The sequence below is a fragment of the Acinonyx jubatus genome, chromosome A3 (genome assembly GCF_027475565.1).
Source record: "Acinonyx jubatus isolate Ajub_Pintada_27869175 chromosome A3, VMU_Ajub_asm_v1.0, whole genome shotgun sequence".
NCBI lineage: Eukaryota > Metazoa > Chordata > Mammalia > Carnivora > Felidae > Acinonyx > Acinonyx jubatus.
Window position 1 is genome coordinate 1,651,547 of NC_069388.1, and position 24,074 is coordinate 1,675,620.

The following is a 24,074-nucleotide window of genomic DNA, read 5'->3' on the forward strand; positions in this document are numbered from 1 at the left end:
CGAGCTCAGGCCCGGAGGAGCCAGAGACCCCGGCACCACGGTCCCCCCGCCCGATGGCCAGGTCCTGTGCGCTCTTGGCCCCTGCCGGTCTCCCGTCCCTGCTCCGGCACCGAGGCTCCAGAACGCCCTCCCTCATGGGCACGCCGACCGGGGGAGCTCCCAGGCCTGGCAGCCGGTCGTAAATATCTCGTCACGTGACAGGACATTTGCCAGTGCTGCAGTCACACCACGGTCCCCCCCGAGCCGGGAGATAAGCCCCTCGGAGGGTGATTACATCTCCCCAAAAACAAACCTAAGTCCCTCCCCAGAGGGCCCCTCTCTAAGTGGGTTGTCTGGTGACCTGGCCTGCCGGGTTTAATGCCGAGGGACGTCAGGAAGGGGCTTTGAAACTAGATTAGGTTACATAAATGATACTGCGGCCCGTGAACTGTTTTCCTTTCCTGCTCCCCTTTTCCCAGCAGCCGGCTCGAGGCGCCTCCGGGTCATCTCCAGTGCAGGCTGTTTGTAAGGCCCGGCGTCTCCTGCCGGCCGGGCCTGTGGGTGGGGAGGACGATGAAGTCCCTCCAAGGGCTGTCTGTCCCGGAGGAGCCCCGTGTGGGCCGGCAGGGTGACCCGGGAATCTCTGGGGCCAGGGGCTCCAGGCCCACCTCCAACTCTGCCCCGTCCAGGGTCTGGGACCAGTCTTTCTGGGTAAGCCTCAGTTTTCTCATCTATAAAATGGGAGCGAGAACCCCACACTCCCCAGATGGCCCTGAGCTTCAAAAGCATTAAAACACATGACATCTCAGGCCCAGGCAGGCACTGGGGAGGGGGGGAGGGGTGTTGATGAGAGTGGCAAGATTAGCTACAGCTCAGGGGGAACCGACAGAGAGGGGACATACCCCCAGGCACGGGGCCCCTGCCTGCAGCAGTGGCCGCCCCTTGCCCGAGCTCTAGGCACAGGGGACACAGGCCAGAGGGGCAGGCAGGCCCAGGCCGGCCTTGGGTTCTTGAGCTCGGCGGTACCCTAAGGACAGGGTAGCGCCCTCACCTTACCCTGGCCTTGCTGAATTCCCACGCTGTAGGACGCCCCAGCCCGTCCAGTCCCACCCCCAAAGGCCCCATCCTCCCTGACCTCCCTGGTCACTTCTGTCGTTCGAGGTCGTGCGTGCTAGGAAAGCCCTGAAGCCCCCCCACGTGGATTCCACGTCGGTCCCCTGAGGGGCAGCTCTGAGGCTCGGGGTGGGGGCAGGTCACAGCTTGGCAAGGGTGGAGCCTGGGGAAAGAGGGGTTCGCTCAGAGGACAGGGAAGGGGGCTTTGACCTGGCTTTCCCCCGCCCTGGAGGAAGGGGTATAGGGCTGCCCTAAATAACTGGGAAGGCGCTCTGAGCTCCCAGACCCCCCTGTTCCCCCAGGCCTCCTTTCCTTAACCGCCCCCCCACCACACTTGAACGAGGCCAGAGGGGCTTGAGGTTCAGGCAAGGCCAGCCTCCTCCCCACTCCTGTGGGTGATGCACACAGCCCCCCACCCCACCTGGGGGCCTAGTTCCCGGGCACCACACCCCTTCCCTGGGGTGGACAGACAGCTGCCTGGGCCACAGCTAAGTCAGTGTGGGGGGCGCAAGAACCCTGCCTGGGGCCATCCCTGGAAGGGGGCCAAGGCCCCTCGGGCTTTGGGTGAGGCAAGGCCTGGGTCCCCCTTGGGAGCAGGTCCGGAGGCCTTAACCCCCCTTCTCCCCCCAACCAATGGAGACTGTTTTCTCTTCTGTCAATATATGTGTTGGAGCTAGACTGGTTCCTCAGCTCCGGGGCTGGGAGGAGGCAGCCGCTGGGCCAGTGAAACCCCAGAGCCCAGCAGGCCGGGGAGCACCCCCTGCCCTGTCCCCCACCCGCTCGTGGCCACTCCCATCCTGGGGATCTTTCTCCCCGAGACCCCTGGACACAGCTCCTCAGGGCCCTGGAAGAGGAACTCTGCCTGGTCACCAGGGGCCCAACAGGCCAACCCTCTTGTCACGGGGGTGGCGTCCCCACATCAGAGACGTGTCCCCCTCCAGCCACCCTGACCAGGTCGCCAGAGGGAAGCCGGGGGAGGTGTGGGGGATGGGGGGGACACTCATGGCTGACCTCTGGGGCCGAAATTTCTTCCTGTGCCTCCCTGGTCCTGCTCTCAGGGCCCGGGGAACCCAACTGCACAGTCTCTACCTGTCTGCAGCTGAGATCCTGGAGCCCCAGTGCTCTGCTCTCTCCCCTCGTTTCCCTACACACCTGCCTCAGGCCTGCAGGGTACCCTCCTGGGCCAGACCCTGAGTCCCACTAACTCTTCCCAAAGCCAGTGGGAGGGCAGGCACCACTGTCACCCCCCACATTGCAGATGAGCAGAGGTACAGAGAGAAAAGTATTTCACCCAGGGTCACACAGCCCTGAGATGGCAACGTGGAGCCCCGACGATCTGACAGCTTCACGTTCGTGCGCAGACCTGCTGGCCCCAAAACTTTCCTCGAGGTTCAGTGTCTGCTGAGAAGGCCGAACAGGAACACGGCCAACTGACCACAAAACATGATGCGGCACAAGGGAGGGGGGAGAGCAATTTATCAGGGAAAGCCAGACTGAAGGGGATTTGCAAGCTGGGCCTTGAGGGATGTGTAGGAGTTCATCAAGTAGAAAAGAGAGCAAAGGGTCCTCCACGTTGAAGAGCAGTATGGGCAAAGGCTTAGGGGAGAGGCAGGCTTGCAGCTGGAGGGGCTAGTGGGGGGTGGGGGGACTGGGGTGCCTGCCTCCCTCCTGAGGGGCAGTGGCGCAGAAGGCCTTTGTGGGGGGTAGGGGGAGGCTGGGCAAGGCAGGCCTGGGGTGGGGAAGGACCTGGGCTTTGCCTTTTGGGCTGAGATGCCTTTCTTTTTGGTTCAAGTGGAAGTGATCTGTGAAGAGGCCAGAGGCTGCTGCAGACAACCACTGTCCCTACACCCCCGCCCCCGGGTGTGGCTGCGCCCCAAGGTGGGGGACAGCGGGCACGGGGTCCGGCTCCCGGAGTGGGGGCAGGAAATACCACCGCAGCCTCTAGGCTCCAGGGCGGTGGGCTCCCGTCCCAACCCCAGGGGGCTGTTGCCCCAGGACCACAGGGGAGGCAGCCCAGCCCTGGACACAGCAGAAGGTCCTGTGTGGGGCACAGCCAGTGAGGGGGCTTTCGAGAGTAAGCTCCTCGGTTGGAGACCAGGAATTAGAGGCAGTTCTCACCCCCCCCCCCGCCCCCGCCTCTACATTCTCCTGGAAGAAGAGCCTCAGCCTTTTCATTGTGAAACTAATTCATGTCCACTCTAGAGATGGGTGAATACAGAAAAAGCAACCAGACATTGCCTCCCTTATGAATGGTGTGCATTTGTTTTAATTACCCGGTTTAATTATTAGCTGGGTGACCTTGGGCACGTTAGCTAACCTCTCTGTCACCTGTTTACCTGTTTGTAACGGGAACAATAATAACATCGCGTACATCCTGAGACTGATGCGAGAATTAAGAGGAAACACCACAAGACAAAGCACGTGGCCCACGGAGGCTGGAACTTATCCCTGGTACAGAAGACAAGCCCCTGCCCCACGGCCCCAGCCTGATCCCAGGCCGGTCGTGGATCTTTCCTTCTTCTCTGGACCTTTCCTTGGGGGGTGGGGGTGGGGTCTCCCTGTCTCGCCTCTCTTCACTGCCAGTGGCACTGGCGGGACATCCCCCCCCTTTCCATGTCCACTTTCTCAGTAACCTGGGCTCTGAGGGCAGAAGGAGTGGGGTTCGACCTGCTTTGGGCCCTCCAGAGCTGCGAGGCGCCCCTGGCACAGTGAGCTTCTAGGACCCTGAGTAGCACGGGGACACCTCTCCGTCCTTCGGGGACCCACTTTGAAAGAGCTGAAAGAGGGAAAAGATAGATCCACTGGCAAAGTCTAGAGAGAGATGGGCAAAGGAGGGGCCCCGGCTCAGACCCCAGAGGTAGGTGGGGGGAGTGGGCACCACAGGAGTCCATCCCTGTAGGTGGATGGGAGCTCGGAGGGGTGGAGGGTGGAGGGGTTAGGGTGTGGAGGGGTGGGGGTTGGGGGATGGGGGATAGGGGAGGGGGAGGGGTGGGAGAGGGGTGGAGGGATGGGGTGGGGGAGGGGGGAGGGGTGGGGGAGGGGGAGGGCTGGGTTGGGGGAGCATAGGGGCAGGGAAGCAGTCCGGAGCCCCAAGGCCACCTGCCCCAAGGCCATGCTCCCCTTCCCCATGGCACCTGACAAGGCTTGTGGAGAATCAGGGGCCTGCCCTGGAAACTTCTGCGGGGTCTCCAGCCAGGGTGTGAGTGTGGGGCCTTCCCTGCCACCTCCCAGGACAGTGCTTCCTGGACAGCCCAGCCAGTTTCACCCTGGGTGCCTCAATGAGCACCCCAAATCCCTGCCTGCTGTCAGCACAGGGAACTCATGGAGAGGTGCAAGCGGTGGCCGTTTCACCCCCCCCCACCTCAGGCCTAGAGCCCCAGAGTCTAGGCCACCATGGAGGTGCCATGGGCAAAGGTGAGCCAAGGGCCCATTTCTTAAACGAAGGACATTCACAGCGCCAAGTCCCGCATTCAAGGGCTGTCTGGTAAGTCCTGTCCTGTCCAGCCAGGGTCACCCAGTCAGTGCTGTGACAGCAGCAGAGAGCTTGAGGCCTGTGGAGGAGGCTGGGGCATCCAGCAGGAGGCTGAAGGAAAGGCCATCTCTGCCACAGTGCTGCCACCAGGGGGCCACCCAGGGAGTGCCAGGGGGCACCTCAGGGACCCAGGTGGCCTCCCACCCATCCCACACTCCTGGATCCTGGAGGAGACCTTCCGGAGCCCCCGCTCCCCACCCCACCGCCTGGGCCCAGGGAACATCCGCGGGGAAGGGGGGGGCGAGGCGACAAGGAGCATAGACAGGTGGCGCCCCGCCTTCGCCCCCTCACCTCCGCCCCCCCCGCTGGGATCCCGCGCGGTCAGAAACTGAGGAAACTGCGGGACTCCGGCTGGACTCTGGGCAGGAGGGCCTCGTCCACCCGGCTCCAGCCCAGGGACACCGAGCTGGGCGGTCCCCGTGGAAGCCGGATCCTGGCGCTGGGCCCCGAGTCCGGGTGCAGAGACGGGGCCCCACCACGGCGCGAGCGGCAGCGGACTGGGGCTCTCGGACTCGTCCGCAGGGCCCCAAACAGACGCCAAGCCGGCCTCCGTGCGAGCGGGGCTGGCGACGACGGAGGGGTGGGGGTCCGAGAGTTCCCCCCCCCCCCGCCCCGCCCAGAACAAATTTGGGGACGTCCCCGCGTCCCAGCTGGCCCGGCGCCCCCACCGAGCGCCGGCTGGTTCCCACCGCCCGCTTCAGAGGGGACTGGGCGCCGGGTGCCCCGCGTCCCTGTCCGGGACAGGCGACGGGGCCTGCTCCGGTCACGTGGCGCGGCGGCCGCAGCCCCAGCGCTGACCCTGCGGGAAGGGAGGAGAGAGGAGGGGAGAGGCGGGAGGGGAGGGGAGGGGAGAGGAGGAAAGGAGGGGAGGAGAGGGAAGGAGGGGAGGGGAGGGGCGGCGGGGCGCCGGGATTCCCTGCGGGACCGCGCGGCCCCGGGCTCCCAGTCTCCAGCCCGCCTGTCGCCCGCCCGCCGAGACCACCGCGCCCTCCTCCGCTCCTCGCCCCCAGCCCGTGAGCGCCCCACCGGGCCCGTCGCCCTCTCCCAGCGCGGAGCCCCCGCCCACCCGACCGCGGGCCCTGGCGAGCGCACCCCGGGAAGCTCGGAGGCCCGGCGGTGGAGGAGGTGAGCTCGGCGTTCGGGCTGCGCCGGGGCCGCCGGGGGCCACCCGCGCCCCGCGGTGCTGACCCCGCGGCCCGCTGCGGAGCGGGGACGCGGGCGCCGAGGCGGCGCACAGCGGCCGGGAACTCGACGCCGGCGCCCCTCCCCGCGGGTCCGGGCCGCGTCGGGGAAGATGTACCAGAGCCTGGCGCTGGCCCCGAGCCCCAGCCAGGCCGCCTACGCCGACTCGGGCGCCTTTCTGCACGCGCCGGGCGCCGGCTCCCCGGTGTTCGTGCCGCCCGCGCGCGTCCCCTCCATGCTGCCCTACCTGAAGGCGTGCGAGCCGGGCCCCCAGGCCCCCGGGCTAGGCGCGCACCCCGGCTGGGCGCAGGCGGCGGCCGCAGACTCCTCAGCCTTCGGCTCCGGCGGCCCGCACCCGCCGGCCGCCCAGCCTCCCGGAGCCACCGCCTGCCCCTTTCCGCACGGCCCCCCCGGGCCCGGCAGTGGGGGTGGCGCGGGGACCCGGGACGGCGGCGCCTACCAGGGCGCGCTGCTGGCGCGCGAGCAGTACCCGGCCCCGCTGGGGCGGCCGGTGGGCGCGTCCTACCCCGCCGCCTACCCCGCCTACGTGAGCACCGAGGTGGCCCCGTCCTGGACCTCCGGACCCTTCGAAGGCAGCGTCCTGCATGGCCTCCAGGGCCGCCCGGCTGGCCTCCCGAGCCGCAGAGCCACCTTCGGTGAGTGCGACCCTGGGGTGCTGGGTGCTGGGCCTACCGGGGTGCAGTCCCGAACCCGGCCAAGGCTCCCACGCCGCCCCCCCCACCCCCGCCAGGCCCAGAACTGCGGGACAAGTACACGCGGGCAGAATACAGCATCTGCCACAATGTCACCCACCCTGAGACCAAAACTGCCGTCCTGGGCTTCCTTTCTTCTGAACCCAACCCCCTGGGTCTCACCAGCTGAGCTCACCTCATACGCTCTTATGAGAAGTTTCTAAGTGGTTTTTATAAAATTCAGAATACGATTTATTTCAGTAAGCGGCCACACTCTGCTCCTTCTAGAATGTTTACATATTCTAATTTGAGACCTGGCTTCAGTGGCTCACCGCCCGCCCCCGGGGTGCCAATTTGGATAATCGGATTCCAGGCCCCTCAGGCGCATTTGCTCCGGTGGGGGGGGGGGGTGTGCACGCCTGTGTTCGCCGCAGGCGGGAAGCCCCTGGGCCACCCTACTTCATGGGTGCAGCCTCGCAGGCCCACCCCCAAGCCGCCTCGGCCCCGACTGCCTCCATGGCGCAGGAAGCGGGTCCCCTCCGCCGTCACCCAGGGCGGCTCCCGCAGGACTGACCCCCACCCGGCCCCCACAGGGCACCCGGTGCCGCCGGGGAGGGAGCCGGGGACCTCTCCCTTCTGCCCTGCGGGCCCCTGAGTGGTGGCACAGGCCCAGCTGTGTTCCACGGTGGTCGCCACCCGAGCAAAGCCGACAGGAAAGGCAGGGGCTGTAGGCTCTGTGGGATGGCACCATCCACTCAGCCCGGCCCTCCTAACGTCCCGTTTTGCAGAGGCCGAGGCCCTGGGGCCACCTCCCTCCGCCGGTGCTGACCACTCCGCCTCCCCAGGGGATCAAAATTACACCTTGGTTCTAAGGGGAACCATTCTGTTGCCGCCCGGGGGTCTGACTGACTTACCTTCCCCCACCCTGCAAGGCAACCCTAACCAGCTTCTCTTTTAATCTGGCACAAACTTTATAATATGTAAAGTTAAGCTTTAAAGTAAAATTAGACAAAATAAATGTTAAAATAAAATGAAAGCCAGGGGCACACACAGCGGGAAGACGCAGCAGACGCTGGGCCCCGGGGAAGGACAGTGCCTCGGCCCGCGACCAGCTGCCTGTCCCCCCAGTGCCGGACTTCCTGGAAGAGCTCCCTGGCGAGGGTCGCGAGTGTGTCAACTGCGGGGCCCTGTCCACGCCGCTGTGGCGCCGTGACGGCACCGGCCACTACCTGTGCAACGCCTGCGGCCTCTACCACAAGATGAACGGAGTCAACAGGCCGCTCGTGCGCCCACAGAAGCGCCTGGTGAGTGCCGCCTGCAGGGGGCCGAGCTGAGTCCCCAGAGAGGCTGAGTGCCCCAGCAGGGCCCTAGGAGCGCTGTCTGCCGTCCATCCGGGAGCCGCCGGGAGGCCCAGGCCCCGCCACGGGCCCTGCCCTGCGCGCCTCCGCAGACGGGCTGGGCTCACTGAGCCCAAGGCGGTGCTGCCCTGGGTCTGTGGGCCTCCCCGGAAGAGGGGCCACCCGGTGACTCTGCCCGGGACCCGGGGCACAGGATGGCTGTGGACCCAAGTGGCCTCCTTGGGGCTCAGCCCTGCGGCTCCGAGGGTGGCAGGGGGCGCAAGGTGACATGGCCCGGGCGTGGGGTTTGGAGGGAAAGGTGGCCACCGGGTGGTGGCTTTGTGGCAGGGGGTTGAAATCCAATGCAGGAGGGGTCCTGGGGACCCCTGCTCTTGGGGAGCACTTTCCCCCCTGATACCAGGGGGCTGGAGCTGAGACCGGGTCTGCGGTGGTTCCATGCGCAAAACTTGTTTTCACTTTTGGTTTCTCCTGGCGTGTGGCTGGGTGCTGAGCGGAGAGGACCGGGGACTCACTTTTGCCCCCAGCCGGGCAGAGTCCCCGAAGGCTGTGTGAAGGTTTCGAGGCACTGGTTCTCTGCCGTCTCACCGGCAAACTTGGAGGTTCGAGTAATTCTGCGCGTGGCAGGGCCCGCCTTTGCAAGCTGTCTAAAGTTCGTGAGGCCACAGTGACTCCTGAGTCCTGGGTCCGGGCATGGCTGTTTCTGGGGATGCCGGGCCTTCTGCTCTAATGCTGGTGTGAGCCCTGTCATGGCCGGTCAGCCGGCTCTGGCCGGTTCTGGTGCATCGGAGGGTGGGTGGGGGGCTCGTCCCTGGAGGCTGCTGCAGGGGGCCCGGCTTGCCTGCCGCGGTGGCTGTTCTGGGCTGCCTGGTGCTCAGTCGCTGGCCCTTGACGGGAAACCCAGACCTGGGCTGTGGAGGCGCCCGACCGATCCAGGCTCCAGACCAGGCAGGCAGGAGGCAGCACTGACCCAGGCAGTTTGGGGGAAGCCACTGTTTTTCTCTCCCTGTTCTAGCCTGGAGTTTGGGGCTCTGCGGGTCCCCTAATTCCCCTCCACCCACACTGTGCCTCCTGGAAGGAGGGGATACCTCAGAATCCATATCACCTCCTCACTTATATTTCTGCCCCTGTGATCATGCCCACTCCCCCCCCCCACACACACACACATGTCCAGCACTGGCTTGGCACCTGGTGTGGCCCTCACAGATGGGGAAACAGGCTAAAGCAGAGGTGTCCTGGGGGACTGACCCCCCCCAACTCCCAGGGACCAGGCCGGCTGCTCCTCTGCTCCCTCCCTTCTCCCCGGGGGGGGGGGGGGTGGGGATGGGAACACTGGTAAACAGGAAGAGAAGGTTCGGATCCTCCCGTCTCTGCCCCCCACCCCTCACAGGGCTCACCTCCCAGCAGAAAATTCCTGACGTGGGGGTAAGCAGGCAAGGGCCATGAGGCATTGAGGCATTCACCTTCACAGCAGCCCTGTGATGACCCCAGGGCTCCAGCCGCTCAGAGAGTGGCTTCCCCCAGCAGCCAGGCGCAGCAGGGCCTGGGTTCCGAGGACTATCTGCCTCGGGCTCCCGTGTGCCCCGCCCCCGCTGGTGATGCACCTGTCTTGGGTCTTCCGCCGAGGCCCCTGCACCCACTGTCCCCCTGCTGCGTTGGAAAGATTACTTTAGGTGGGCTGCTTGGACAGGCCTTAGCCCGCTCTGCGGACTGGTGTGGCCTCCGCGTCCTGGTCCGGGGCACAAGGAATGATTAGCTTTAAGGACGCTTTGTAGGGTGGAGAATGCCCTCAACTTACCCCCCGCTAGGCGGCCGGTCTCAGAGGGTGGTCAGCTGGTCATCCCTGCGTCCAGGTCCATGCAGATCTGAATGCGGGACGAGCCTAGGAAGGGGGGACGGTGTTCCTAGAGGGGTCCTACTCCCCTCTCCTCTGAGCTGGCTTCTCATGGATGGTTTCCTCTGATTTGTCTCTGGGCTCCTGCCTGGCACTCAGGGAGGGTGACCCGGCTGGTGGGGCCGGGCTCGTGTGGAAACTCAGAGATTCTCGGAGAGTGCTGGGACCAGAGCCCAGGCCCCAAGGCAGCCGTGGCGGGGCTGGGCCAGTCACCCCAGACTTGTCCCTGCTCGTGCCTCACTCTCCCTCATGGGTGGCCAGCACCGATGCCCCCAGAGAGAATTGTCCTAACCTTCTTTCAAATGATTACAGAAGTTCTAGAAACTTGTCACCAACAACACAGGAATGTGACAATAACAAGTGTGCGTCCACCACCCCCTAGGCCTCACCCCCAGTCCCAAAGGAGTCCATATGTTTTCTGCCCGTTGCATCCTGGGTGCATCCTTAGTCACAGGCACGGACCTCTTACCTGAGGCTTCTGTCAGTGTGGGCGAGCGAGCGGGGAGAGTTGAGGTGGCCCCACAGACCCCTGTGTGCCTGCTTGTGTGGCCAGGTGCTCAGAGCCCTCCCCCACCCAGCCCCACCTCACCCCAACGTCAGAGCCCTGTGGCCAAGGCCAGAGGGCCCCCCGGCGGCGCCACCTCCAGGAAGGGGCCCCGCATCCTTCCAGGAGCAAATCTGGACCTTGACTGAGGACCCCAGGTTTTCCTTCCTGCACAGTCCGCCTCACAGGCTCGTCCCTGGCACGGTCTGCCCTTGGCCAGCAAGGGACACACGCCTGTCAGGTTAAGCGTCGACCGTGTCCTTTTTCCGAGAGCGGGATGAGGGGATCCACTTGAAATGGGGCCATCCCCCCTCCCCCCGCTGTACCTCTTGTTGTGAGTTTCGAGCTGCGTCTCTTACTTTGAAAAGTGGTTTTCGCTGTGTGAGCTGGCCTCACCCCTCCCAGCCAAGGAGCAGCAGCGGGCCCCTCTCCCTGCTCCCCGCTCCGGCTCTCGGCCGCCCTGGCTGGGCCGCCCAGCGTCCTGATTTCTTCACTTGAATCAGACGCGTGCGGAGCCTGGAGCTGCTGCAGCCAGCAGGCTTTGAAGTTTAACTTCTTTTGAAAAGAACAGACCAAAGAAGAAAACAAAATACAGCGGCGGGGCGGGGGGGAGGCCTGGCAGCGAGGGGGCCCTGAGAGTGGCCAGGCCTGGCCGCTTGTGCAGGCAGCGAGGAAGGACAGAGGCTCGGGCGTCTGTCGGGGTAGGGACGGCACCGGGGAGGTGTCCCCGCAGTGCGCTGGGCTCAGGGGGGCGGTTCCGTCCACCCCGATGCCTCCGGCCCAGCAGCATCTCTGAGCCTCGGTGCCCCATCCGTAGCACACAGCCCGATGAGGGGAGAGGAAAATACAAACGAACAAACTTTTTAAAATTTTTTCCAGGTCCTTTCTTCCCCTCTTTTTATTAATTTTAATTTATGTTCACTAAGAAAGAATTCACTGCTTAATCCAGGTTCCAGATTTTTCCCTTGCACTCCCAGGGTACAGAGAGACGGCTCTTGGACTTCTGGGCTGTTTTCTACACACACACACACACACACACACACACACACACACACACACACGGCATCGATTCCACCTGTGGTTGTTTCCACACCTGTGGGGGGGGGGGGCGGCTGCGGGGCGGAACCGAGGCTTCTCTTCTCGCAAGACGCACAGGCGACCGTGAGGACGTTTGTGGGAGGTGCAGGCGAGCTCTGTGTGTGTACTCGTGAGTGCCGCTGAAAACCAGCACTGACGTTCAAGGCCCCGCATTGGCACCTTTGTGCCCTGGCCTGAGTGCTTCCGTAGGAAGGATTCAGCACGAGGAGGCATGATGGCCCAAGGGGAGGGGTTCGGACTCCTACTTTTCAATGATGGTGCAACTTTTCTGGGAGGTGTGACGGCAGTATGAGCTCTAAGGGAGCAGCTGGATGGGGAGAGCGGAGGTGCAGGAAGCGGGGACCTCGGTGCAGCCCAAAGGGGTAGGTCAGGGTCACACACAAGACAGTCAAATGTGAATTTCAGATAAACAGCAACTAGCATTTTAGTGTGAGTATGTCCCAAATACTGCACAGAGGCACACTTCTGCGAAGTATTTGTTGCATATCCGAAGTTCGCATCTAGCTGGCATCCTGGTGTGTGTAGTTTTTGTTTGTTTGTTTGTGTTTTGCTACATATGGCAGCCTGGGGAAGGTCCTAAGGCCCCCTGCCATGCCAGGAAGGTGGGTGGACTGGCGGGGGTGGGGATCCCGGGGCCGGGGTGGGCCGCAGGAGGGCGCCCCCTTGTGCGTAGCTCCTGGCACCGAGAGGCAGATGGGAGAGAGGGCCGGGGCAGGGAGAGGAAATTCAAATCGTGTCCAGTAAGAGCAGCCACCTTCCAGACAGAGTCAGGATGTGGCCTCGGCTTCCCGGGGAGGGACTCGGGCGGACCCTGGTTGACTCCGGGTCCAGTGCTCCTGTCTCCGAGCGTCGCCGTCTGGCCGGGAGGTGGAGCAGCAGGGCCCCGGCCCCCGGCTCACACCAGCCTCCCCCGTGCACAGACCTCGTCCCGCCGCGCTGGCCTCTGCTGCAGCAACTGCCACACGACCAACACCACGCTGTGGCGGCGCAACGCGGACGGCGAGCCGGTGTGCAACGCCTGCGGTCTGTACATGAAGCTGCACGGGGTGAGCGGACGGGGTGGGCGGGGTGAGGGCTGGGGGGGCGGGGCCTGGGTGAGTGAACGGGGAGGGGCGGGTCATGGGTGGGGCCGGGGACAGGGTGACTGGAGGGGGAATGGGTGGGGCAGGGGCGGGGCCATGTGGGGGTGGTGAGGACTGGATGGGGCGGGGCGGGGTGAGTGGAGGGGGGAAGGGGGGGAAAAGGGGAAGGCGGGCCATGGGTGGGGCAGGGGCCCGGGTGAGGACTGGGTGGGTCGGGGGCGGGGCGGGTTGGGGGCGGGGCATGGGGCCGTGGAGAGTGGACGGGAGGGGGGAGGCAGGGGCGGGGCTGCCCTCTTCGGGTCACGTGAGACACGGGGCCCTGGGGAGGCAGGTGGCAGAGCGGGGCTGAGCGTGTTTCCCGCGCGGCCCCCACTGACTGCGCGCTCCAGGCCTATGCTGTTACCGTTAGGCCCTTTTCACAGATGGGCCTACTGAGGCTCAGCGTCACTGAGGCAGGTCTGCAGCCATTCAACCTGAGACAGGGGCAAGGCCCCTGGTGTGGCCTCTGTGCGCCCCTAGAGCCCTCCTGGCCCCTACAGCTCTGGGGGGTTGGGCCTGGACTGGCTCTTGCCCACTTTGCCGGGAGGAAGGCCCCAAGCCCAGGGCCAGCAGCTCACCAAGGGCTCTGACGACTCAGTCACCTCCCAGAGTGACTAGCTCTGCAGGGCTGACATCAGGGCATGTGGCCATTCAAGAGGCCCAAGGGTGAGAAAAGACAGGACCAGTCACCCTCCCCTGCCTGCCCCTGCCAGGTGCCTCGGCCCCTGGCGATGAAGAAGGAAAGCATCCAGACGCGGAAACGCAAGCCCAAGAACGCTGCGAAGACCAAGGGCTCTTCAGGTGTGAGGGACCAGGGCCCATCGGGATGCCAGGAAGAGGCCAGTCCCCAGCCCTCCTGCGGCATACACGTTCTCCCCTTGGAGTCGCTTTGAGTGTCGCAAATTTCCACCACTAGAGATTTGCACGTTTAGTTCAAGCATTGCCCTCCCAAAGCACAAGTACCCATGATTCTGCCCCGGGACCCGTCCGGTCTGGGGAGGGGCCGGGCGGTGCGAGCCTACCCAGCTGAGGGGCAGCAGGGCAGGTCGAGGGTGCCACACCCAGTCCCTCTGACCCGTTAAGTGACCAGTACAGCTGGATGTGCCCCCCCTTCCAGGATGCAGCACAGGGAACCCCACGGCATCCCCGCCCGCTGTCCCAGACACTGAGAGCTCAGCAGCTACTTTGAAACCCAAATCCAACCTGGCATCCCCTTCGTGCCCTGGGTCCAGCGTCACCTCCCAGGTAAGTCAGGTGAGGTGGAACCGGGGACCCAGAGCTGGCTCCCGGGCACCCTCTCAGGGAACCCTGACTCGCCCACCAGGTCAGACCTCCATCAGCGCCCCCAAGGGCCTCTCCCAGGAAGGAGCTCAGGGCTGGACACTCAGTTGGCCATTGGTTCCAGCAGCTGACCTGTGGCACGCTCCAGGCTGAATGCCCTCACGTGTTGTCCTGTCTGTCACACGGGGCTTCCCGCCCTCTTCCAGGGTCTGAGAAGGCCTCTTAAGACGAACGTCCCGGTCCCGAGGGCTCCCTACGCCAAGCGAGGCCTACTGGCCATTCCTCCATTCTCGTGCTTCCCCTGTTCCCCCTGCAGGCCTCTGGCCAGGTGAATGACCCCCTGGCTCCCAGCCACTTGGAGTTCAAGTTCGAGCCCGAGGACTTTGCCTTCCCCTCTGCAGCCCTGGGCCCCCAGGCTGGCCTCGGCGGGACCCTGTGCCAGGAGGCCTGGTGTGCACTGGCCTTGGCCTAGGGCCTCGGGCGTCCATCGGACCCGCCTCACTCCCTGCCTGGCTCCAGCACAGCAGAGGGAGACCATCCGGTCCATCCACCAGAAGACGAGCCAGCGGGACCTTGAGGCGCCGGGCATCCCTCAACACGGTGGCGGGGAGGTCTTCTGTACAGATGGCGGCCAGGCCCCGGAGAGGGGGAGAGGCTAATGAGAAGGCCTTGAGCCCCCCCTGCAGACAGCAGGGGACTCCGCCAAAGGCTGTGTGACACTGGGCCACTCCAGCCGGGGCTGACCTGGAGGGCCCACTACCAACAGTTCTCTTGTCCACATCTGCCGTCGCCGTGTTGACACATTGTGGCAGTTGGAAAAAAACAACAACAAAAAAGCCACCTGTTGTAAAACCAGGATCACAAATGAAAGGGCCGAGGTCAAGCTCAAGCAGGCAACGTGAATGAGGGGAGCCGCCCGACATGGGACCTCCTCAGGCTCGGGATCTGTTCCTTTTCTCACATTTGACGGACAAAGACACGGCACAGAGAACTTTCCCTCCCTGTGAGTGAAGGACTGCTAGGGACAGATGTGCAGGTTGTGCACTGTGCCAGGATGCCACCCCAAGGGCAAGCCATTCACACCAGCGTCGTCTACTTGTGTATTTATTTGGATGATTTCCCCAGAGGGGGCAGTAAAGGGCCTCATTCTGACTGAAACTGTGTATCGTGACTGATTCTGACAGAGTGAAGGACCTGGGGTCCTGTGCTGACCCCACAGGCACTGTCAGTGCTGGTGGTGGAGTGACCACATGTCCTGGCCTACCTCGGATCATCCCAGCTGGCTTGTCCCAGAGGAATTCTTACTAACCCCCCTTTACTTGCGGAAGCCCTCCCCCCACGCTGGGGTGACCCCTTAGTTGGTCAAGCCGGCTAGAAGGAGCTGTGCCCAAGGAACCGAATGACGAGCAGCCACCGGGGTCGGGCAGACAATAAGGCATGGAGGGGAGCGGGGCGCGCCTTGCCAGGGGCCTTGTCCTCGTTTCCGCTCAGTTGCCACCTTTCGCCAGCAAACATCCGAGACAGCAGGAGCAGCTGCCAGCCGCCAAGCCTCCTGGCTGAAGCTCGCCTTTCATATTTAAACACCGTGGTCCCTGGCGTTAGCTTCCAGAACGCGTCCTCCTGAGGCTGTACCTCCAGTTCGAGCAGCACAATTTACACGTGATGTTGTCTTTTTTTTTTTTTTAAAGACAAACGATGCCATGAGTAAAAAATGTAAAATAAAGGTGTCGATTTTGCATTTCTTTTGCCGACGCCTGTGGGATTTCGCAGCCTGGTCCCTGCCCGCCGGGTCAGCAGTGGGTCCAGTGCTCACTCAGGCCGCCTCTCCTTGTGGACACTTGTCTCCATATGTTGGTCTGCTGGACCTTGCTGACCACGCCGGGTCGACCAGGAGACCCTCAAACACAGAGTGCCTTCGAGGTCGCCCACCGGCACGGGAGCGGGACGCTGGGCCAGCCTGGGGGCCCACACGTGGAGAAGCCATCCCTGCGCGGTCAGGAGGACCCGGGTCTGAGGCCCTGTCCTGCCACGTGCTGCTGCTCTGGGCTGCAGTCAGGGCACGGGGAACGCGCTGAGGTTCGGGGCACTGGTCCCCATGTGCCCCTGTGTCCGCATGTAGGCCTGGCGCTTCTGACTGGGGTGTGGCGGGCAAGCCAGGTGCTGCTGCCTCTCACCGTGTGGCACCTGCAGGCGGGGTGCCTGTGCGCGGACGTGCCTGGCGGAGGGGGCTCAGCCCGGACAGGACGCCCCTGTCGCGGGGGGGGAGACCCCGCTGCCGTCCCGTCTCCGTGCCCACAGGCCTCGGGCTGCCCTTCCCGGGAGGCTACTCACAGGAGAGCAGGTGAGGAGCCGCCCAGTTGGGCAGGGCGGTGCCCCCTTCCCGCCTCCCCACCCCTGACCAGGCATCGGGTCCCGAGCGAGAGACCCTCACCGTTATTTTGGAAGAACCGAGAGGCAACTCCCTGCTCGGCCTTCCCAGCCCAAGCAGCTGCGCGGGGGGCAGCGTCCGTCCTCCGGGGCCGTTGTGGGGGGGGTGGCGCCCAGGCTCCAGGTGAGGGAGCAGAGGCCCCGGAGGGCAGGAGAGGCGGGAGGCCGCCCGGCACCCTCGAGGACCTCCTCTGGGCTTGCATTGCTCTCCGCCCTGTCCCCCTGCGAGGGGGCTGGTGCGGGTCCCCTCTTCTCCGATGGGGGAGACCAGGGCTCCGAGCGGTGGCACAAGGCACCTGGCCACTGAGGGGCCCACGTGGGGGCCTGGGCTTGGAGGGACAGCACGGCATCCTCTCACCCAGCGGTGCTACCGCTTGGGAACCCAGTGGCTTTTGTCGGAGCCTCGGTCTCCCCATCTGCCGGGGGAGGGTGCCATGTGCCTGTGGCCAAGTGATGCATACACGTGCGCAGCTGGTGCGGGCCTGGGGGTCCCCGTATCCCGGGGCGGCGTTCTGCACTCCCCAACCCAAGGAGGCTTCCTGGAGGTGTCCACAGTAGGACAGGTAGGGTCCTCACAAAGAGGAGGGGGGACTGGATGTCCCGGCCCCCCGGCTCCCTGCCCACGAACAGGGATCCTGACAGGAAGGGGGGGTTGACGACGAGGGAAGGAAGAAGCCATCTCTTCCGTTTTTGTCATTGTTGGATGTGTCGTGCCCAGGACGAGGGAGGCTGAGCACCCTACCTCTGGGCATGAGCGTTGCTGCTAATTTAAGCCTTTCCCCCCAGTGCCCCTTCGGGGCCGGAAGCTTTGGGACCCGGAGCCTCCATATGGCCGCCAATACCCCCTTCCTGTGGTGCTTCCTCCTGCCAGCCCACCCTCGGCTCCGCCTGGCTGGCCGGAAACCACCGGATGGGCCGGGGAGGCTGGCAGGCGTGGGCAGCCGGCCGCTCATCGGAGCCGCCGGACAGAAGCAAAGGCCGCTCCGTCCGTGCTGCCTGACCGTGCACTCGATTCCCGTCACCTTCCCAGCTAGAGCCGCCCCAGAGCCGGCAGGAGGGGACCCGACCCTGCGGCTGTCCCGTCCATTGAGCCCCCGCTGGGGTCCGTCCGGGTGCCTTGATGCGGGCAGAGCTGAGGACACAGAGGAAGGGGTGACGCCCAGAGTCCTCTCAGCTGGGGTCCCCCCCCACACACACGCGCGCTTAGAGCCCAATGCTTCACTCCAGGGCGTGCCAAGGACGGGGTCGCGGGGCTCCTCAGAGGGGACCCCGCCCGCACGTCCTCTCGGACGGACCCAGGGTGGGCGACACCCGGGGGCAGCTGCTTCCCCGCTTCTCCGAACGCCGCTGCGTTTAGCCGAGAGTGTGTCCCGAGCCCACGCCAGGGTGCACGTGCGTCCCCTCGGGCCCTTGTGCTGCGGCCCCACTCGGTGCCTCCGTGCCCGCCCCAGCTGACCCCCTGCAGCCCGGGTCTCCCCCCCACAGCCGTGCGGACCTGCAGGGAAAATGGAACGAGCTCCTTAAGAAGGGAAAAGGGTTCTTTGGGGCGAGCCATGCAGGGTACCAGCTTTTTATTTGACCAAATAAGGCCATTTCTTAGAAAAGAACAGTTACTGCTGTCACCATCATCAGAAACAGGCCATTCTGCCACCAAACACAGCCGGCCGCTGTCTCTGGGAAAGGGACCACGCCTTTGTAACTTCTCGCTGCTTTCCTTCACCACGAACCGTGGACAGCTGGTGGCGGCCCAGGGGCTGCCCTTCCCCAGGCTGCGTGGACAGGCACTCAGGAAGAGGACGACGAGGCCGGGGTCCCAGCCCCCAGGGGGACCCCCATTCGGCCGACGGAGGCCAGAGAGGCCAGGTGCCCCCTGAGGCCGCGAGGCTACGGGCGCCGGTGGGGGGGGGGGGGTCCCGGTCCTTCCTCCCACAGGCGCTGCGGCAGCCGCTGAACGGGCCCCAGAGGGGAGGGGGCTGGCTGAGCCCCACAGCCCTGCTGGAGCCGGGCTGGGGGCGGCCGGCCCTAGACGACCACTCGGAGGCCGTGGCAGGCAGCCCCCCCACCCCCAATGCCCTGTGACGCCCGCCAAGATGTTGACACGGACGGCTCCAGCCGCCTTATTTATTATCTGATAAAGGGCTCTCGGCACCGCCGGTGGACGGCGTCTGGCCAGGCTGGGGCCTGGGGGAGGGAGGCGGGTGGGTGGGAGGACAGGAGGCCAGAGCAGGGCCTCCACACTGGACTCTGGGGCAGGACACCCTGAGGCATCCGGGCTTCTCCTTCGCTGGCCAACGGCCTTCCGCCACCACCACCATCGAGGCGGCCGGCCAAGGAGGAGCTCCACTCCTGCAGGAGGGACCCGGGCCTCCCTGCGTGGAAGCCGCACCCCGCACAACCTGCGCCCCTCTGCTGCCAGCCGCTGCTCCCCATGGTGTCTGCAGAATCCCCGCCCGGGGTCCTCCTCACCATCGGCCCCTCCCATCCAGCTGCCCACCCTCCTCCACCCCTCCTCCCGGCCCAGAGCTCAGATGTCCCGTGATGCAAACCTGGGCCGGTTTCTTCTTTGTTTCCAAACACCCTGGCCCAGGTAACACCCCAGCAACCGCGCAGTTGGGCCAGAACCCTGACCACCCCGTGACCTGAGGGCTCCCCTTTCCCACACCCGCATCCTCTCTTGGGTGTGGGGGACACTTGCCAGCATCCAGGCTCGCCACGCCTCTGGGCCTTTGCACATGCTTTTCCCTCTGTGCACCGAACAGGGGCCAAGACCCTCTGATGGCGCCTCCTCCACGAAGCCTTTCTCGGGCAGTGCGAGGAGGTCTCTCTGAGCACAGCCGTCCCACCGCCGGGGGCAGGAGGGAGACACCCTGTATGCCCGAGAAGAGGGGTGGGTTACACGACAGAGGGATTGTGTAGAGACAGCCTTAAAGATCAGAGCTCCCGAGAATATTTAACAATTACAGCTCGTTCTAAACGTGTTCCCCTGAGCCTTGTCCGAGGCTTTTATGAGCAGGAGGGGACAACAAAGTACTGAGCCCAGGGCCTGGCCAACACTCAGCGGTGGTGGAATATCAGTGCATGAGTGGACCCTGTGCCCCTGCTGGCGTCTGGGGGGCAGGCCGGCCAGGCCCTCCGGGGACCGCCTGCCCCCGGAAGCCCGTCCTTCCACCCACCATGGGGATGGTCGGCCTCCGTCTGTCCTCAGTCACCCCACAGCTCTCAGTCCTTCTGAGGACAGTCGAAGACGGGGACAAGAGGGGTAAGGTGGGGTCCCCGGAAAGGCAGATGCGAGGTGAGGGGTCCTGGGTGAGGCAGGATGCCCAGAAGCACACTCCCAGAGGGGGACTTGCGTGGGGGTGATCCACGCAGGCCCTGCTCCCATGTACCTGGAAGGGGGCGGGGAGAGCAGCACCCAGCCAGCCCCAGCCCAACCCGTGTGGACAGCAACCCCCGCCCTCCACCAGCACAGCCCTGTGCACACAGGGAAAGGGCTCCAGGAACCCCAGTTAGGAACCCCAGATAGAGCACGCACTGCTGTCCCGCCCTGAAAAGCCAGGGCCAGTTCTGACAGCTGGGCCCCAGGGCCTGGCCAGGGTCGGGGGGTCGGGGGGGGGGGGTGCTGGGTGGGGCTGATTCCCACGCCCGGACCACCAGGGGTGGGAATGGAGGGCCAGGCCAGGGGCCTTCAGAGCCAGGCACGTTCTGGTCGACCACAAGGTGGGGCAGGCCTCTCCCCGGGAAGACTTGGGGGCTGGCGGGGCGAGTCGGAGGAATTCTGGTTCCCGGGGCGGGGGGGGGGGGGGGGGGTGGCGCACGAGGGCTTCCCGTCTGACCTCCAAATTCATCTTTTCTAAGTTGTGTCTCCTTCGTGTGAGATGTGCCAAGTTGTGCAACATAAACATTTTAGAGATTACACAATTTTCAAACCCTGTTCTGGCGATTCTTTGTTTTTTAATGCGCAGAAGACAGCAGAGCACGGTGGGCAGTGCCCTTGACCTGACCTCTGCCAGGTTCTGGTGGCCAGGAATGGGGCAAGTCTAGTCAGACCCAGAGCAGGCCGTGTGCCTGGACGAGGAGGAGGAAGCCACTGTCTGTGCAGAGTAGGAGGGGCTGAGAGGGGGCGGCAGGGAATGGGGACACAGACACGGGGACAGCAGAGAGCACAACTTCGACCCCCTGACCCTTCGTGCCCTTTGGTCTGATGGCCACAGTGCCCCCTTTCCCAGTGGTCTGTCCTGGGGCTTGTGTCCCTTCCCACCGTGTGAGGCCTGCTGGACCAGACCCCCAGGCAGGCCCTGGGGGTGACATCGGTGGGGGCAGGGGGGACTCAGGAGTGCCCCAGCCCCTCCAGCCCACACTCGGGGCCTCCCCACAGAAGACAAGACAGGCAGGTGGCAAGAAAGGACAAAGGATCACAGCTTCCAGAGCAGAGGCCGCCAGACCACAGGGAGAGCAAGTGAGGAGTTTCTCTGAAGATCTTGAAAGAATTACCAGAAGCCCTTCAAGCCCAGTGGGTCACGACAGCTGATCCTGGGCCAGGACCCAGCCAGATCCCTTCTATGGGAATCTCTTTCCAGCAATTCCAAACTGGGAGGTGGGGGTGGGGGATGCCCAGAGAGTCGGGAGGGACCCCACACCCCCGGGGCCAGCCAGCAGGGAGCCCTGACCCTCACCCTGCAGGGAGAACTCCCAGGTCATCCAAGGGCACCGGCCAGCTTGAGGCGGACAAAGCCTGTCCTTGGGACTTGAGCCACCCGAGAAAACTTGGGGCCTAGGTTCGGATGGTCTGGACACAGCGTCCCCAGGAGAACGGGCAGCGGTCCTCAGCTCGACCGTGGCAGCCGCGGGCCCGTCTCCCACTCTTGGGGGTGAGGGCAGGGGAAGGGAACAAGGAGGTCTGGGCAGCAGCCTGACCCTTTGCGCTGGCCATAATCAGGGATGGGATTTCTTCAGTGGAGCCGGGAAGTCCGTCCCCGACATATGGAACGGGATTAACTGAGATGGATGGCTTTGGGGGCCCCTTCCCTCCGTGACACTCAAGCGGGTTCCAGGAGGATGGGGGTAGGGAACAGAGCCCCTCTGAAGACCTCAGCGCTCAGCCCGGAGCCCGGTGTTCAGGGAGAGTGCAATGAGTTTTTCCAAAGCCCGTAAACTAAACACAGAAACCCCCAGACCCACGGCCTCCTTAAATCAAGAGCTCTCTGAGCGGGCGTGTGCCGTCTGCTTAGCTGATGGACGACTCCCCCCCCCCCCCCCAAAGCTCCGCCGGGGTTTTCTGGGGAAGATTTAAGACCCTCCAGCCCAGCCCCGTTAGCCTTTCAAAGTAAAAGAATAGGTCTGTCCGCTTCCGGCCCGCGCCTCCCCTCCGTCAAGTTCTGAGGGCTTCCTGGCCTCGGCTGCGCAGGGCGACCGCGGGAGTTCACAGCCACTTGCAGATAAACCTCCCTTGTTTATTTTATGAATGAGAGAGGACATTAAATACTCAAGTAAAGTGCATCTACGCACCCGAGGCCAAGAGATACTTAGAGCACCAGCCCTGCGTGGGGGACCTGGGAGAACACACAGCCAGGCCAGAGGGACAGCCACCAGGGGGTCCCCAAACCCACACCCCAGGGCCCCCGGGGGGAGAACGGGCAGGTCCAGGACCTTACGGGGTGGGGGGCTGCAAGTGGAGGGTAAGTGCTCAGCTCTGGGGGGAGTGTGGGCCACGAACAACAGCAGAAACACAAGGCAGCCCCGCCAAGGGTCTCGTCAATCACCAGGCTGGCACAGCTCGGTCCTGGCCGGCCCTGGAGAAGACGAGGAGCCCCTCGCTGGGTCCTCTCTGTGACCCCCCCCAAAGAGGCACAGCCCCTGGAGACCCGGGAGGAGGGGGACTGCTGACAGGGCCTCGGGACACCCGGCGCTCTCCACGGCCCCCCTCCATGCCTCTCCACCCCACTCCCACCCCACCACGACTGTGAGGGGCCCCGCTCTCCGCCCCGGCCCTGCTCAGCCGCTCCTGGGACTCGGCTACCCCACCAGCCTTCCCAGGGCCCCCACAAGCGTGCTCGCGACCCCGACAGGGCTCTTCCCCGCTGCCGGTCCCCAGCTCCCCAGCTCAGCGGTGAGCACACAGCGGGTGTTCCAGAAGACCAGCCCTGGAGGAGCGGTTGCTGGACTTCAGACGGACACAGGCGCCCCCTCCCCAGGGGCCCAGCGCCCACTCCTGTCCTGCGGGGAGAGGTCTGGGCGCCGCTGGGCCTCCCTTGAGACCCACACGACTCTCACACTCCCACCTCGGCCGAGGCAAGTCTAGGAGAACCCGATCGGGACAGACAATAGGCTCTAAAAATACACCAGGGGCAGGATTTCCCAGGGACATCTGTGAGCTCTGTCCGGCGGGAGTTATAAATACTAAATAACAGTAATTCAGAGTCACTAGTCATCCGGGGACAGCCACGTCCTTTGTGGGGACAAGGAATGTTTTTCCTGATCCATAATTTATTGCCCTTTACAGTTAAATTCAGCTATAGACCAAAAACAAAGACAAACGAAAAAAGCAGGGTCTCCCTGGAGCCACGGAGACCTGGGCCCCTGGGAAGGTCGGGAACAGGGCTGGGCAGTTCCTGGACCATCTCTGTCCTGGGGGGTCCAATGTGCTTAGCTCTTCCCTGCCCACCCTCCTCCTGAGCACCCCTCCCCATGGGCCACTTGAACGGGCACTGCTTTCAGGGAGCCCACCAGGTGGGTCCCCAGCACCGCTCCATCCTGACTGGGGGGCTCCGGGCCCCCCTCTGTACCAGTTTCAAGCACAAGTCAGATTTGGGGCCTACTGCACACAAAGTCCAGGACTGGGGGCTGCTGACTCCTCCCCCCCACCAAGTAAATGGACCGAATTGTGTCCCCACCAAATTCACGCTGAAATCCTAACCCCCCGTATCTCAGAACGTGACCTTATTTGGAAATAGGATTGTGGCAGATTTGCTCAGTTAAGGTGTTGCTCACTACGAGGGGCCCTAATCCGATGTGGCTGGTGTCCTTGTAGGAGGGGGACATTGGGACACAGGCACACGCACAGGGAGAAACCCATGTGACAATGAAGGCAGAGGTTCGGTGCTGCTTGTACAAGCCAAGGAGCTCAGGTGCTGCTGGCCATGGTGCCCACCAGGAGCGGCCGAGGAGCCGGGACCCTCCCCCAGAAGGAACTGGCCGTGAGGACACCTTGATCTCGGACTTCCAGGCTCCAGAACTGCAAGAAAATGCATTTCTGCTGTTTAAGCCTGGTCTGTGGTACTTTGTCTGGGCGGCCCCAGGACATCGGGCCTCTTCACCCGCCCTTCTCTCCTCCACCCAGGAGAGACCACCTCACCCTGCTGGCAGCCACAGAAACCACAGCCCGTACGACCGCACGGGCCCAGATCCTTTTAAAGCAAAGTGCATGGACCTCACAATCACGGCTCCCCTGAGTATCCGGCGTGCTGGTGAGGCGGCCAGACCACATCCTCAACCCCGTCCCCCAAAGTGACTGGAGGGCACAAAAGAGACTGGAAGGCAGGTGTTCCACATCTGGGCCAAGGCAGGTCAGCAACTGCCCCAGGACTCTGCTCACTCCGGTCGAGGGGACCTGCGCAGGCAGAGCAGGGTGCCCGGCATCTGAGGGGAGCTGAACGTGACCCGCCTCTCGGGGAGCCGCCCCGTTCACTTCCGTCGGGCCGTCACGGTGACCTGAAATGTGCTCGTCACGCGCCTGTCCATTTGCTGTGCGTCTGCCTCCTGGGCTGCCCCGTGCGGTCCGGGACAACTATACCTCGGGCCACGCGCGTGAGCCCAGAGTGCAAGTGGCCATAACAGGAAAGGGAAAAGAAAGAGGCACA

The 24,074-nt window shown here is 64.3% G+C and overlaps 1 protein-coding gene and 1 long non-coding RNA gene across 2 annotated transcripts; both read left to right on the forward strand.

The window, feature by feature from the left end:
- Positions 1-3,533: 3,533 nt before the first annotated feature.
- LOC128311346 (uncharacterized) lies at positions 3,534-5,241 on the forward strand. Its single transcript, XR_008289745.1, has 2 exons — positions 3,534-3,949; positions 4,459-5,241. It is a non-coding gene; the product is annotated as an uncharacterized LOC128311346 (long non-coding RNA).
- Positions 5,242-5,507: 266 nt separating this feature from the next.
- GATA5 (GATA binding protein 5) lies at positions 5,508-15,518 on the forward strand. The gene is made up of 6 exons (XM_027046694.2): positions 5,508-6,462; positions 7,627-7,802; positions 12,310-12,435; positions 13,224-13,311; positions 13,628-13,755; positions 14,108-15,518. Exons 1-6 carry the CDS (start codon positions 5,919-5,921, stop codon positions 14,261-14,263), a joined length of 1,218 nt encoding a protein of 405 aa, XP_026902495.1. The 5' UTR covers positions 5,508-5,918; the 3' UTR covers positions 14,264-15,518.
- The last annotated feature ends 8,556 nt before the right edge of the window (positions 15,519-24,074 follow it).

Coding starts and splice junctions, on each gene's coding strand:
- GATA5 (XM_027046694.2), top strand. CDS start 5,919: ATGTACCAGAGCCTGGCGCTGGCCCCGAGCCCCAGCCAGGCCGCCTAC. Junction 12,436..13,223: donor TGTACATGAAGCTGCACGGG/GTGAGCGGACGG, acceptor TGCCCCTGCCAG/GTGCCTCGGCCCCTGGCGAT. Junction 13,312..13,627: donor GAAGACCAAGGGCTCTTCAG/GTGTGAGGGACC, acceptor CCCCCCTTCCAG/GATGCAGCACAGGGAACCCC.